Source organism: Callorhinus ursinus, unplaced genomic scaffold (genome assembly GCF_003265705.2).
Source record: "Callorhinus ursinus isolate GAN/ISIS: 27379988/994484 unplaced genomic scaffold, GSC_fseal_2.0 scaffold3, whole genome shotgun sequence".
Lineage (NCBI taxonomy): Eukaryota > Metazoa > Chordata > Mammalia > Carnivora > Otariidae > Callorhinus > Callorhinus ursinus.
Window position 1 is genome coordinate 48,355,054 of NW_027397065.1, and position 15,599 is coordinate 48,370,652.

The 15,599-nt window shown below is 43.7% G+C and overlaps 1 protein-coding gene across 5 annotated transcripts in view; it reads right to left on the reverse strand.

The window, feature by feature from the left end:
- The window catches only part of GRIA1 (glutamate ionotropic receptor AMPA type subunit 1), a 299,507-nt gene that overhangs the window by 114,123 nt on the left and 169,785 nt on the right, over positions 1–15,599 (reverse strand). For all 5 annotated transcript variants that reach the window (XR_012377477.1, XM_025867184.2, XM_025867186.2 and 2 more), the window contains exons 6-7: positions 6,419–6,580; positions 3,969–4,136 (exon numbers count right to left, since the gene is read on the reverse strand). Coding sequence is in view for 4 of the 5 variants with exons in the window: in XM_025867184.2 (XP_025722969.1) it covers positions 3,969–4,136; positions 6,419–6,580 (330 nt within the window). In the remaining variant the exon portion in view is untranslated. The remainder of the gene's footprint in view (positions 1–3,968; positions 4,137–6,418; positions 6,581–15,599) is intronic.

The following is a 15,599-nucleotide window of genomic DNA, read 5'->3' on the forward strand; positions in this document are numbered from 1 at the left end:
ACCTAAGTCACATGCATCCCAGTTCTCACACAAGTTGAACACTACAGGCCTCTTCCCAATGTGTGGCCTGAAAGCCATTGGTTAGGGCAGCAGAGACCTGAGCGCTCAACCCATGGACTGAGTGTCAGTCGGATTTACCTCACCTATTGTGGGCACACAGTTGCTTCCCAGTGGCATGATATTTCAAGGGATGGGTCTAGAAGGTGAAATGTCTTGACAGTGGCCATGACTGTGTGGAAGGCCCTGGAGCTCAATATGTACAAGCAAAGGCACAGGGGGTCACAGGACAGGCCTGAGGCAGAGGAGGAGCCTGGGACAGGATGGGAGTCTCCTCCAGCCTCTGCTGCTCAGCCGCTGTGTGACCCTGGATGAGTCACTGCCCATTGTGGGTCAGCTGCCTCATCTATAAAGTAAGGGAAAATGGAAGTCCGTAATCTCTAAGGTCTCATTCATCAATAAATTTTTATCATTGTAGATTCTTTTTTTTTTTATCAGCATATAATCTATTATTTGTTTCAGGGGTACAGGTCTGTGATTCAACAGTCTTGCACAATTCACAGTGCTCACCATAGCACATACCCTCCCCAGTGTCCAACACCTAGCCCCCCCATCCCTCCCACCCCCCTCCAATCCAGCAACCCTCAGTTTGTTTCCTGAGATTAAGAGTCTCTTGTGGTTTGTCTCCCTCTCTGGTTTTGTCTTGTTTCATTTTTCCCTCCCTTCCCCTATGATCCTCTGTCTTGTTTCTCAAATTCCTCATATCAGTGAGATCATGTGATAATTGTCTTTCTCTGACTGACTGACTTATTTCACTTAGCATAATACTCTCTAGTTCCATCCACGTCATTGCAAATGGCAAGATTTCGGGGTTTTTTTGATGGCTGCTTAATTATATATATACATACCACATCTTCTTTATCCATTCATCTGTTAATGAACATCTTGGCTCTTTCCATAGTTTGGCTATTGTGTACATTGCTGCTTATAAACATTGGGGTGCAGGTGCCCCTTCAGATACTACGTTTGTATCTTTGGGGTAAATACCCAGTAGTGCAATTGCTGGATAGTATGGTAGCTCTATTTTCAATTGTTTGAGGAACCTCCATACTGTGTTCCAGAGTGGTTGCACCAGCTTGCATTCCCACCAACAGTGTAGGAGGGTTCCCCTTTCTCCGCATCCCTGCCAACATCTGTCGTTTCCTGACTTGTTAATTTTAGCCATTCTGACTGGTGTGAGGTGGTATCTCATTGAGGTTTTGATTTGGATTTCCCTGATGCCGAGCAATGTTGAGCACCTTTTCATGTGTCTGTTGGCCATTTGGATGTCTTCTTTGGAAAAATGTCTGTTCATGTCTTCTGCCCATTTCTCGATTGGATGAGTTGTTCTTTGGGTGTTGAGTTTGATAAGTTCTTTATAGATTTTGGATAATAGCCCCTTATCTGATATGTCATTTGCAAATATCTTCTCCCATTCTGTTGATTGTCTTTTGGTTTTGTTGACTGTTTCCTTTGCTATGCAAAAGCTTTTTAACTTGATGAAGTCCCAATTGTTCATTTTTGGTGATTATAGATTCTTAACAAAGATTTAAAAAGGAATCCATATGAACAGCTGATCTTAGGATCAGAATGTTGGGGTTTCATGTTTATGGCTAGTTCTCCCCCACCCATGCTACCCCCCAATAGAGGCTGAAGAGAGTTTCTTGGGGGTAGGTCTTGCCTTCTCTTTATCTCCAGTACTTGGCCCCAGACCAGCACATACAACAGGCTCTCAGGGAGCAGCTGACTGGCTGCCAGGGAGGCAGACACATGTCTTGACTCAAAGACAATATAAAAGAGGTTATGTACTTTTGACTAAGGCACTTGCCTCCTCCCAGGCCCCACTGAAGACAGAAGCAGAAGACTGAGTATACTTGACTAGCAGAAAGACGTGCTTTAGACCGTAAGAGAGAAAAAGATGCTTAGAATGCTTGGAGCCATTTGAAACTTGGGAGTGGTCTCTCTTTCTCATTTTCATGGATAAAGAAAGGGAAGTGTGTAGGAAATCTGAATGAGTACTTCAAGGTCACTCAGAGAGCCAGGGGCCCAGCTGGACTTGGACCTCAGCTCTCTTGCCTCCTGATTCAGAGCCCTTCTTTCCACCCACATTGCCTCCTAGGCTTTGTCACTGTCATGGTGGTGTCAGGATATCCTCCTGACAGGGATGGCATTAATATGGGAGAGGCAAAGGAGTTGGAAGTGTGGTGAAGCTAAGGGCAAGTCCCTGGGACCTTCTGAAACCAGTCTCACATTGCAAACAGAATCTGTCTCGACTGTGGAGTCTGGAAGAGCATTTTAAATAAGCCAGAAGGCGGATGCTGCATCTTTGGCCATCATCTGGTCGCTGCCCAATGTCTGCTATTGCTGCCCAGTGAAGGTACCACCCTACATGGAGACAGGGGAGGGCAGAAAGGGCTGCTGGCAGACCCCTTAGCATGTTCCTCCTGTAGTCACAGGGCTGCTGCTTAGCTTCATTCCAGAGGACAGAACGACATATTCTCCTCCATGTAAAGGAACCTCATCTGAGCAGAGGAACAGCTGGTGATGTTCCTTTCTCATCTCTTTCTCCAGGTTGTGAAAATTGCTAGAGCTGCGCATGTGTGGTTGGAAAACAAATGGGGATGGCTGTGCATTTTGTTCTATATTTCTCCCTCATTCAAAAATGCTCACCTCCTCCCCTGGGAGCCCCAATTCACCTTCTGTTGAATGTAGTCTTAAAAGTAAAACCGGTCTTATCCAGGCAAGTCCACTGGATGGGGCGGAGGTGGGTCATGAGTGGCCTCTGCATCTGAATATTTTGCTGGGGCTGGCTTGCCACTGTGCCTGATACTCTGACATTCCTTTGAGTTGGCACAACCCTTTTTGCCTGGTCCCCTCTGGAAATACAGCCTTTCTATCAGGAGGCATCAGAAGCATCATATGGTGCTATCTATCCACCTGTAGTTCAAGAATCACAGCCTGGACTTGAGGTGTTTCTAGAGACTTCAAGAGACTTCCAGGAGCTCTGAGAGTGATAAAGCTGAGGGCAAGCTCCCAGAAGCTTCCAAACCAAGAATGTTAAATACACGCCCATGTGTACCACTGCCTCATCCTGCTTGCACAGCAGACATCTCATTAATTGAATAGTTATACTCTTCCCTGTTGAATCTATACAGCCGAAGAATCCTTTGCATAGCCGATTGATTGGAATGGGCATGACCATTTTCTATCCCTGTTCTTTAACTGTTCTTCTGTGCAAACAAAATTGATGATTACAATGCTGAGAAGCAAGAAAATAGGATCACAAGTACTGAGAAATGTTGTCAGGGTCCCCTCATGAAATGTGCCCAGAGAGCAAAGGTAATGAAGACAACCAGAAAATCAGGGCAAGAGTGAGGAGTCTCCAGGAGACTGCTAAAGTGGTTGGGTCTTAACCCTACGTATTTCAAGTCCCCTTTCCAACTGCAGAATCACTGGCTTCCCTTTTCAGCATGATCCCTAAGCAGAAAATACAGTTTTTACACTATCAGGAATTCTGTACTATTTTTTAAAAAGATTTATTTATTTATTTTAGACAGATTGAGAGAGAGAGAGAGAGAGAGAGAGAGAGAGAGAGAGAGAGAGAGAAAGAGAGAATATCCTGAAGCAGACTCCCCCGTGTGAGGACCAGATGCTGGGTTCGATCCCACCACCCTGAAATCATGAGCTGAGTCAAAATCAAGAGTTAGCTGCTTAACCAACTGAGCCACCTAAGTGCCCCATGAATTCCATACAAAAAAAAAATTCTACATGAGCTTCCATGTATGCCAAGAGCCACGAACACAATGCAGTAGTTGTCCAAACTTTAGGCATGCTCTCTACCTTTTCTTTTAAATAGCTATCTCCCACCTGAAACTGATGCTGCCATCCCCTACGAGGCTCCCATGAGAAGGGGCAGCTTCTGCTGGCCTCACCTGCTGCAGCGCTCTCTGGATGTCGATCCCCTGGCCCCACGGCACAGCTGGGTTAGCCAGGCAGTCCCCAGCATTCCCTCGGCGGGATATATCGATTCTCTGCCTCCGCAGGCTCTGAAAAGCCTCAGCCATCACCTTCACTCCATCGTAGGTGAGCGCAGAGGTGTACTGGTGGGAGGAATGGAGACAGTTAGGTGTCAGAGAGAGCTGATAGGGAGGCAGGTGGGAGCTCTGTCTGGGAGAGGGCATCCTGGTGATGAGAATGCCAGCAGTGGGCCGGGCATGGGGAGTCCGGGGCAGGGGTGAGCCAGGAAGGGTCTGTGCCTTAGACGGGGGTTGCTGCTCCCCTTCATTAGCCGGTGTTGTGAGTTCTGTGTTGCCAGTTATGACTTTCAAAGGGAAGCCAGAATTCTAGATTTTTGTGTGCAATCTGGCAATTTTAAAATGTTGCTCCAACTGGAAAAAGAATGTGTAGATTAAATGCAGCACATCTACGGCTCTGATACAGTCCGTGGAAAACCAGTTGGTTTTCTCTGTGTCACAGGCACCAGTTGGGAGCCAAGAGGAACTATTTACTCCGCTATCTCTTGTGACAGTGAAAGAAAAAAAAAATCCAAGAAAGGTAAGCTCTTCATTATTTCCACATGTGCCTCACAAGTGGCAGGTTTATATCCCGCACACTTTCCCTTTATGCTTATTCATGATAACTCTCAATTTTTCCCCTCTTGCCTAAAAAGGGGGCTAAGATATTGATGAGACAAAGCAGGCTAACAATCCAGGACACTATTTTCTAGCTTTGGAACTCGTGTCTGTCTTCTTCATTAATTTGTCCTCATTCCTAGCTTGTTCTCTGGCACATTTTAAGTTCACAACAGAGAGTTGTAGAATGAATGTATGAGTATTTTTCCAGTTTTTGACTATGATTCTTTCACGTTTTAAAAGAAAAAATATAGGTATTACATTTGGTTATTTTTATAATCGCGATCTTTTGGAAGCTGGGTGGAATATTCACATGTTAACTGGCATGTGGTCTGTTCATTGCTTTAAAGCACATTTGTGATTTTGTTTGCTTAAGCTCATATTGAAATAAATCTTCATTTTCTTAAGCTTTTATTTAAATTCCAATTAGTTAACCTACAGGGTAATATTAGTTTCAGGTGTAGAATTTAGTGATTCAGCACTTCTATACAACACCCAGGGCTCATTATGACAAGTGCCCTCCTTAACCCCCATCACGTATATCACCCATCCCCCCAACCAACCCACCACCCTCTGGTAACCATTCAGTTTGTTCTCTAAGAGTCTTTTTCTCGATTTGCCTCTCTCTCTCTTCCCCGCCCCCCCACCCTTTGCTCATTTGTTTCTTACATTCCACACATGAGTGAAATCATATCGAAAATAAATCTTCATTTTTGAATTGCTAAATCAGTTTGAGCAAGAGTGGGATGAGAAGCATCTCAGTTAAATGGTTTGCCATTCGCAAAAAGAAATTGAGGGGCAAGAGAAAGTTGCCAAGGATTCCCTGTTTGCTCCAGATAAACAAATTTGGCCTCAGATTCCTCAACACAGTGTTCCACACAGCCTCTGCCAAACTATTGGGTCTGACATGGAAAAGAAAAACTACCTGGTCTCCTTATTCTAAACCACTATCGAATAGCAAACAAAATAGATTTTGGCTGCAGGATTTAGAGCTTCATGGCTGGGGAGTGAGAGGGAGATGCCCTGCATAACTGGGAGTTGATGCTCTGAGGCAGAGATGAGCTGGATATTGCTTAGATTTCTCTGATTTTTGGCTGGGTATGTAGCTGAACAGATAAAGGGCTAGCTCCATGCACAACTCAAGAAGGCTCCATCCACAAAGAAATGAATGCAAGCAGCATCCCTCCTGGAGCTGTGCAACATGGAGGCCCTGCCCAGAATAGAGACACCATTTTCCAGCTTCTCCTGGAGCTAGCTAGGGCTAGGTTTCTAAGATGTGGTCAATAGCAAGTGAACAAGAGATCTGTGTGACTACTGAAAGGGGTTCTTAAAAGAAGTCATTGTGCTTTTTATTTTCCTTTTCACTTTCCTGTTGGGTAGAATACTGAGTTAACGGTTGGATCCTCAGCAGCCATTTTGGGCTATAAGGCAGCAGGCATATCCTGAGGACAGCAGAACAAGAAGACAGAAAAAGCTTGTGTTTGACAATTGTGAAGCCATTATACAAGCCCCGGATTGCTAGCTTCTGAATTTTGCTTACACAAGAGAAAAACAAAATATTTATCTTTTTAAACCATTGTCATTCTGGATTGTCCAACCTTTACAGCATACCCTTAATTTTTATGTATTTATTTTCCTTAGCTTGCTCCTTTTAGAAAGCTATCCTTTCCTAAAGTCTAAGACTGCCTAGAAATCTGGGGCAGGGAAAGGGGCCAGGTTGGTTCTTTGCTGTCTGCTGCCCTTCCCTTCACCTTAGGTCTCTTCCAGTCCACTCGGGTGTGGTCTCGAGCATCGCTATTCTTCCACTGCTGCATGATCTTGGCTGGGATGGTGTCTGTGTAGTTCACCAACTGGAAACCTGTAACATTTGCTCCACTCTCCTTGAATTTGTTTAAGTCAATATCCATGAAACCCTGTGCAGGGAGGAGGGGAAAGAGTCAGAACATGCTGCCTGGATCAATCAAGTTAATCATGTTAGAGGGTCACAGGATTTCCACTGTGTTCCATAAGGTGAAACCGGCTGAATGGAGAGACATGTGTGCCTCCCTTCCTTCTGAAGGTTATCATTTAATTTGTATACAGTTAGCACAGTGGTTAAGAGAGCACTTGCTCAGAAGCCAGCTGTGCCTGGGTTGAAGTGCTGGCTCTGCTATTCACAGCCCTTAGTTAAACTACCTTGGGCTAAATTGCCTGATGGTTTCTTGTCTGAATAACAAAGGTTAGGAAGTTGGGGAGAAAAAGCAATGTGATGATGCAGGTCAAGTGTGTGGTGCAGACTGAGTGGGGTTACTATGATGCCACAAATATGGAACAGAATAGACACATAAGGAGGGAACTATCTACCACCCACATTCCCCACCCGTTTGAGAGAAGAAGAATCTGAAGTCCGTCAGGAGCAAGCTCCTGTGGGCTCCCCAAGGTCACCAGCAAGTCTGTGGAAGAGGTCGGATTCTGGTCTGGATTCCGACAATCCGTCCCTCCGTGCTCTTTCCTGTACCACAGACTAGCTTTTCTCTACCGGGTGAGGCTTGAGCAGTTCTAACATCCACAAAGGATCCTTTCCCAGGAATAAATCTTTCCTCCCCATTTGGTGAAGTTCATTCAAATTCAGGAGGCCTTTGACTTAAAAAGGAAACCTGGTATTTGTATAATATATTCCATAGTGCACGTACTTTCATATCTATGGCCTTGTTTCACTTTATGACTTTATAAGGTAGAAATTCTATGTCTATTTTCCATATAAAGAAACCGAGATAAAGTGGGAGAATTGATCACCAAGTCATCCAGTGAGTCATGGCAGAACATGGACTAGAACTAAGGTCTTCTGAAAGTCTTTACTCATCATTCAACAAACATTTTTAAGAACCTCTAGTGCATATTCTAATAGTGAATAAAACAAGTTCCTTCTCTTATGAAGCTTACATTCTAGACAATAAACAAACAAGTAAATATGTAGCATAGTATATACAATGAAGTCCTATGACATTGTCCAAGTCTCTTAATATCTCATTGACTTATCTAGTTCCTTGTTTAAAAGATCTAGTCATGAACAACTTCGTGACTCAGAGATATTCCCTCAACCCCCCTCCAAGTGCCTTTAAAGTTCTGATTGTTTATTATTTGTGTTTTATAAGTCACCCAAGCTCAGTTTTCCTTAGAGCCTTTGTCCTAGCTATTTTCTCTGCCTAGAAGTGTGCTTTCCCTGGCTGGTTCCTGTCTGTCTTTAGGATCTCAGCCAACATGCAGTCTCTTCAGAGAGGTCTTTCCTGGCCCCCTTACCTAAAGATCCAATTTCCACCCTGTGGTAGATGCTGCCAGTAAGTACCCTGCTCATTTCCAGTCCCCTTTATACACTGATATTTCACTTAAAAAAAACTGTCTATTTGAGAGAGAGAGAGAGCATGGGGTAGGGGGCAGAGGGAGAGGAAGAAGCAGACTCCCCACTGAGCAGGGAGCCTGATGCAGGGCTCAATCCCAGGACCCTGAGATCATGACCCGAGTGGAAGGCAGACACTTAACCAACTGAGCCACCCAGGCGCCTCTGATATTTCAGTTTCTATACTAATTGCAAATACCTATTACTTGTACCCTATGGGAATTAATACACTCAGAGAAGCATTTAGCCAATGACAGATGGAAAGCTAATAGGTAAATACTCCAGACTCCTTTCCGCAGTGGCTGGAGGTGAGAGAGTTGGCAGGGGTGGGGTGGGTGGAGACAACTCTGAGACCTGTTCTACATCAATGTCTAGAGGTCCCTTAAGGGATCAGGCTCCCGCAGGGGTACGTGTCTTGATTGTGCACCTTTACTAGATGCCATCATGTCCCTTCCTAACTTTCCAGATTCCTCATTGGCATCCAAAGAAACCACTTGTACTTGAATCCTTGTCTGAAGTCCTGCTTCTAGAAGAAACCAATGTCACCCCACCACCCAGTCCTGCCAGTTCCTTCTCAGTGCCCTGTTTAAGTTTCTCCAGAGTGTTTATCCCTATCTGAGAGAATCTCTTTTACTCATTTGGTCCTTTGTCTTCCTCCTCCTATTGGAGTATTGGCTCCATGAGGACAGGGACCTTTTCTATTTTATTCACTGATGTGTCCTGAAGCCTGGCATCTAGAGCAATGCCTGGCACAGATCAGATTCTCAATACATATTTGCTGCGTGAATTAATAAAAACCAGAGACTTTCTCCAGCAAGAATGCTAATTAGGCAGGGGAAATATGATAAGCAGGCAGCAAATGCCAGTGGACAGTTTTAATTGATTGGGAAGAGAAGCTCAGGTTAACTTTTCCCATAGCCACAGTTTATAGACTTTTGCAGAGGTCTACTGATTTGCACAGTGGTCTAGCAAGTTGTTGGTACAGATGGAATCAGAATATATACTAGAGGACATTATACCATCTAAGAGAAATCCCACCACTGGTTAAAAGCTAACGCACTGTTGAGAAACTTCTCATCATTTTTAGGGAACTTTAAAAAGAACATCTTGTTCATAAACTAAATATTGAGAGAATCAAATGGAAATTCTCCCCCGCAGTCATCTTCTGTCACTTGAAAATCTATAACCAGCTCCTGGGCATTTTGTACTAACTGCCCCCTTCTTGAACATAATGGGGGCCACAGTAAATGGACGGCAGAGTTTATTTGAACATAAATGTCACTCACTTCCATCACCAGAATGTCTGACTACAAGGTTAATGGAGCCAAATCTCGGTTATGTTTAATCAAACTGACAGGACCCTCTAATGGAACTCCTTGTGCTCCCCTGGGAAAGAATGAACAGAGGACGATAAACTCCTACCTGTGATGTCAGGTAAAAGAAACTACATTAGGGAATAACTTGTAGACAATGCATATTCATCTAATAGCTGGCATTTTCCCTCCCATGTAAGATCTCATGCTGGAATGGTAATCTTGAATCTCTACAATGTCCTTAATCACTAAGAAATGAGTCTTTTAGGGTGACTAGGCTTGATTTCTCCATAATGCAAGAAAATGGACTCTGCCAGTATAGACAAGTGCTCTTCACTAAGAAGGGGAAATAAGTGCGTTAACTATTTGCCCACCAGTTAACTGCAAAGTTCAACTCACTCTTTCTATTCCCTGGAGCATGCTTGTTAAACAAGGTTTAATTAAATCATTTTCTAATTTTCTTTGCCATTTTATTAAAAAAAGAAACCAACAACCTTGGGTAACATTTGGTATTTAGAATATTTTTCTTTATCTGCTTTGTGATATTAATTATATAATATGTGTAAGGATGTAACATTGCTAATTACATTTTATTAAGCATTTAAACTATGAAGTTAAATTGTCACCACTCTATCTGAGCCATTTTGCCTATTTTATAACATGCCCCAAAATACTGAGTCCATTGCTCTGTACACTGTACTACTGAATAAAACTGAAATCAATGCACAAGATGGTTCAAGTTATTCAGTATGAGAATCCAGGTCTCCCAAATCCAGGCTCCTTAAGACTGTCCCTGCAGAGCTGTACCAGCTGCTGCTCTTCATAGAGTGACTCTGTTTCTCATCTAAAATAGGGTTTGGGGGCACCTGGGTGGCTCAATCAGTTAAGCATCTGCCTTTGGCTCAGGTCATGATTTCAGGGTCCTAGGATGGAGCCCCGTGTTGGGCTCCCTGCTCAGCAGGGTGTCTGCTTGTCCCTCTCCTTCTGCCCCTGGTGCGCGCTCTCATAAATAAATAAATAAAATCTTAAAAAAAAAAACCCACTTTGTGACCAATGAGCTCTTGGAGATGTTGTGTCACTATGCTTCTGTGTGCTGTTTTGGCACCTCCATGGCACTTCACACTGTCTCACATGTGTCTGATGAATGTGTGACATGAGACGAATGCTCTGCCTACTATCTCATTCAAGCACTGATGACCTGGCTGGTGTACTGCAGGCTCGCAGGATAGAGGTCCTTAACCTGAGGGACACATCAGAATACCTTGGAGAGCTTTTGCAAAATAGTCATCCCTAAGGGCTGTCATTCCATAGCCCTGGAGAGGAAACTGGACACCTGTATTTTTATAAAGCTCTAATGCTGGCGAATCAAAAATCAAGGTTCAATGTATTAAAATTATAAAGGTACTCATGAGAATAATTCCAAATGATGGCACAAGTAACAAACACTGAGGACTGGATGTGCAGAGTAGTATGAGATGATTGATCATCTTTCTAATGTAGAGTCATAGCTGGGATTCAAACTGATCAAGAAAAAGAGACTTAGGCATATTATGTAGAAATGTGGAGGAAACCACCATAATCACCAAACAGAAAAGGTTTAAGATAGTTATTTTTAAGAAGTATGATATTGGAGGGGACAGGCGTTTGCTTTTTTTTATACCCTTCTGTAAGATTTTTTCTTTTTTACTATGTGAATAAAGTTCCTTTTTATACTATTAAAAAAATAAAAATAGCTCCTCAGACAATTCTGATGTACCTTGATGGTTAGGAATCACCTGTCAGTCCCTGGAAAGGTGGGGAGGGAGTGGCAGTGGCAGAACAGGGAAGATAAGTTGTCCCATGTATTGAAACTTTGTTATGATGTGTTAAGGGAGCCCTGCTTCCTTTGTTATCTCCTGGTCTGGAAATCAAGAACACTGGCACCGTTAAATGCTCCACTGCAACAGAGCTTCAGAAGCATTGCTCATAAGAATAACAAAAACAGCAATAATGGCCGAAGTTCTACTTCATATACATTACATAACTTCATCTCAACAGCCTTCTGAAAATGATGAGTTTACTGTCATTTAAAAATGAAAAATGAAATAATTAGTCAACAGTCACCCCTAGATTTATTTTAAACATTTCTCAAGTTCTTATCCTGAGCCAGGCATTCTGTTAAATGCTTTATATAGATCATCTTATTTTATCCCCCAAACAGCCCTGAAAGGTGAACATGCACAGTAGGCACCAGATGCTTATTTGCATAAATGAGCTGAGTGAGTATCCATCCCAATTTTATATTGAAGAGCTGTGGTTCAGAGACTTTTGGAAACTCCCCCGAGGTCACACAGCAAACAAAAATTCAAACCATGGTCCAACCATAAAATCTATCGTCTATCAACATGTTCCATTGCCTTGCTGGTGGAGAACACATGAGCTTAGCTTTAGGATGGTGTTGCCAGATTTCCCAGAGAGGGACAAAGGACCTCTGACAGTGTGGATGACACAGCTAATAGCCCTGAATAAATGACTCACCTCGCTGAGGAGGGGCCTTCCAGTACAGCTTTCTATCTTAAAGGAGTATTTGTGGTTGGACACCCTAGGTGTCTTTCCTTGACACCAATCTCTGAAGGTTGGCTAGATGCTTCCCAAGACTCTGATTTATCTAAAGTCTGTTAGTGCCCACCTACTCCACATCCATACCAGGGGGTCGGCAAATATTTTCTGTAAAGGGCCAGATTGTGAATATTTTTGGCTTTGTAGGCCATATGGTTTCTGCTGTAATTATTCAACTCTGCCATTATAGCATGAAAGCAGCCACAGACAATAGTAAATGAATGAGCATGGCTGAGGCCCAGCAAAATTTATTTATGGACACTGAAATTTGAATTTCATATGATTTTCACAAGTCATGAAATATCATTCTTTTCCAATAATTTAAAAATGTAAAAACCATTCTTAGCTCATGAGCCAAACAAAATGAGGTGATGGTTGGAACTGACCCACAGACCACAGTTTACTGATGCCTGATGCAAAGATGTTGGAGATCAGACCAAACCTCTCATTGTACAGATGGGAAAGTGAGCTCCAGAGAGGACACTAGAGGCCTAAGGCCCTACAGCTGGTTAGGGGATTAGCTGGGGTTAGGATCTGACTCCGTTATATGTCATTGTAGGAGCAGTGCAATGCTGACCAGCTGTTGGAATAGAATGGGAGTAAAAGTGCTCAAGTAGTTAACATAGGCATTCCTTCCAACGTCAATTAATAATTTTCAAAGGATTAGAATGAAAAGCCATTTCAAATAATTATGATATCCTAAAGAGATGTTTAACACTGTAACTACATTGGATATGCTTTCATGTCACTGTGAAGATTTAGAAAATGCTTTCGGGATCATGAAGAGGCTCTGGGCTATCATTATGACTATTAATTATCACGTGTGGCTGGAAACAAAAGAACTGATTATGGCATACTTCCTGGTTACTTAACCTCTCCGAGGTGCGGTTCTCTGGTCTTCGAAATGCAGATATAATAGCACCTACGGCATAGAAGTGGTGTTAAGATTTAAAAGAATACATTTGAGCACCTTGAACCGTCTGGCACATAGTAAGTGCTTAGTGAACCTTCGCTATTATCACCATCATCGTTATCATGGCCTCAAAAGAAGTTAGGTGTTGTTGGAACTGCTTCAAAACCAGGCAGTGGGCCAGGCAAGACACCTGAGAGAACACGAGGCAGGTGTATAGGAACGCTGCTGTAGGAGGATGAAAAGCTTTATCTTCAAGGCCAAATTTCCTTTTTCTCTGGGATTCTTTCAAGGGGGTCATGTACAAGCTGTTCAGCCCTCATCATCCTGCTTGCGTGGACACCACACCCATCAGAAGGAAGAGGGAGCATCCAGCATTGTTAAAGGAAAGGGGCCAGGAAGGTTTATTAAACAAGCCCTGGGCCACTGGAAAGAGCACTGCCTCCATCTCATCCCCTTGAGATCTGAAGAGGTAATGTTAGAATAAATCAAAGAACTTCTACTTTATGCTCAGAAGGGCACAAGTTGAACATGCCAAGTTTCCCCCACTTGTCAGATAGATTCTTAGATGACAGCTCCAGAGGGAGGATGGTTACAGGGAAGTGCAGTTTGAAAAGGCTTGTTACGTTAGAAATGCTGGAAAAAGTGGGGATAATCAACCTGAAAAATACTGGAAACTGAGAGGGTAAGCAGAGGATGTATTCAGATCCCGGAAGGGCTGTCATGGGGAAGAGGCGAGACTGATTTATTCGCTGAGGCTCCGGAAGGCAAGCCAGTATCTGTGAATGAGCAGAAGTCATGGAAGGCAGATTTTGGCTAAAATAGAATGACAACTGCCACAGTGCCTAGATGTACCAAAGCCTGTACTTCGTAGTAGGCACAATGCTAAGGGCTTTATTGGTATTGTCTCATTTAATATTCATGACAATCCTGTGGAGCAGGTATTTTACTATTATCAGTCGCATTCTGCAAATGAGAAAACCGAGGCTTAACTGAACGGAGTAGCTTCTGCCCGGGATCACACAGCTGAGGATGGGGAGAGACCACAGTTGCAGCAAGACTCTGTACATCCCGCCTCCGCGCCGCTAGTCCTGTCAGTCTGACTCCATCTCCTGGCCTGCAATGAAGCACCTGGAATGGCTTGTATCTCTACTGTAGGAAGGAACTAGCAGGTCTCCAGGAGACCACAGTGTTTGCCTTCAGCATTTTTAACGTGACCTGCTGCTTGGAATTCGAACCACAGCTCTTTGTTTCGATCTCTCTGAGGTCTGTCTTACCTCTCTCTCCCAGAGACTGTGGTTGTCTTTACACCTGCCTTAAGAGGCTGTGGGCCCTCAGGAGGCCAGGGCCTCGGTCCCCAGCATATCCGCAACACAGCACCTGGAGCACGCAGATGGCTCAATTCACGCGGAAGAATAAACGAAGAGATAGCAAACGTCTTTGCTCACCCTTTTCACGATTCTCCTACATGCTTTCATCCTGTCACCTCCCAGCTTTTGTCGTCTGCACTAAAGAGGCCTTTTCATTGACTTTTTCCATGTAGTACATTCTCAACGAGGTCATAAATAAGAACTGTCGAGAAAACAGTTTTAGGGACAGCCACACAAGTTCTGTGCTGTCTTTGCCCTTGGGCAGTCGTCTCTGTCTCTCTCGGCACTAGTTTATTGATCTGCAAAAGAAGGGCATTGGCTAGACCAACAATCATTCAAACTATTCCCAGGTTGCAAGCATTTTAGAGGTTAGCATGTTGGGGAAGGGGGAAGGCACAAGAATGGGGTCCTAGACCCCTCCCTTCCCCCTACCAAAGCAGCTCTGTTTCCTATCTGTTTTACATGCTGGGGTTCTCCCCAAGATTCCATTTGAAAATAAGAGCTTTTAACTAAAAAGTTTGGAAACTTCTGAGCCAGTTGATTTCTCTCTCAAGGGCTCTTCTAGCTTCTGTCTACAATTCTGTGATCACATAGGTGTGTGTACATGAATATGGATATATGTGAATTCATGGAATATTCCTGAGCTGAGGACTCAGTTGTGTCCTCAAATCACATGTCTCTGCATAACGGTCTTCACATTTTCCTATTTTAGTCACTATAGCCAACCAAAACTTAAATGTGTCCTCACCCTACATAATCCCTGGTAACATGCGGGTTTATCTGATTCCTGCAAAGTCAATAAGATGCTGTATCTGTGGGGCGCCTGGGTGGCTCAGATGGTTGAGCGTCTGCCTTCGGCTCAGGTCATGATCCCAGAGTCCTAGGATCGAGTCCCGCATCGGGCTCCCTGCTCCTTGGGAGCCTGCTTCTCCCTCTGCCTCTCTCTCTTTCTCTCATGAATAAATAAATAAAATCTTTAAAAAAAAAGATGCTGTAGCTGTGTTTAAATCAACTAAAACACCATCCATGTTAGAAAAATTAAGTAATGTTAACTTACCCAAGTGCATTTGAAACCAGGGAGGCAGGTACCTGTACACTTGGATATCTGCCAACACACAAGCACACCTATTTCCCACACAGGTGTCCTTTGTTGCCAAAGCATTGTCAGAGCCAGTCAGGGCCTCAGAGACCAACTTCTCTCAGTCTAGGGGTTTAGGATAAAATGCTCGCACTTTGGGGCAGAAGATCAGAGGTCTCCAGACTGGGCTGCTGATGCATGGGCAAAGGAATACATTATTTGGCCTGGTATTGGTTAGTCACCCAGAGCTTCCCTTTGTGTTAACTGTGTTCTAACTGTCTGCAGTC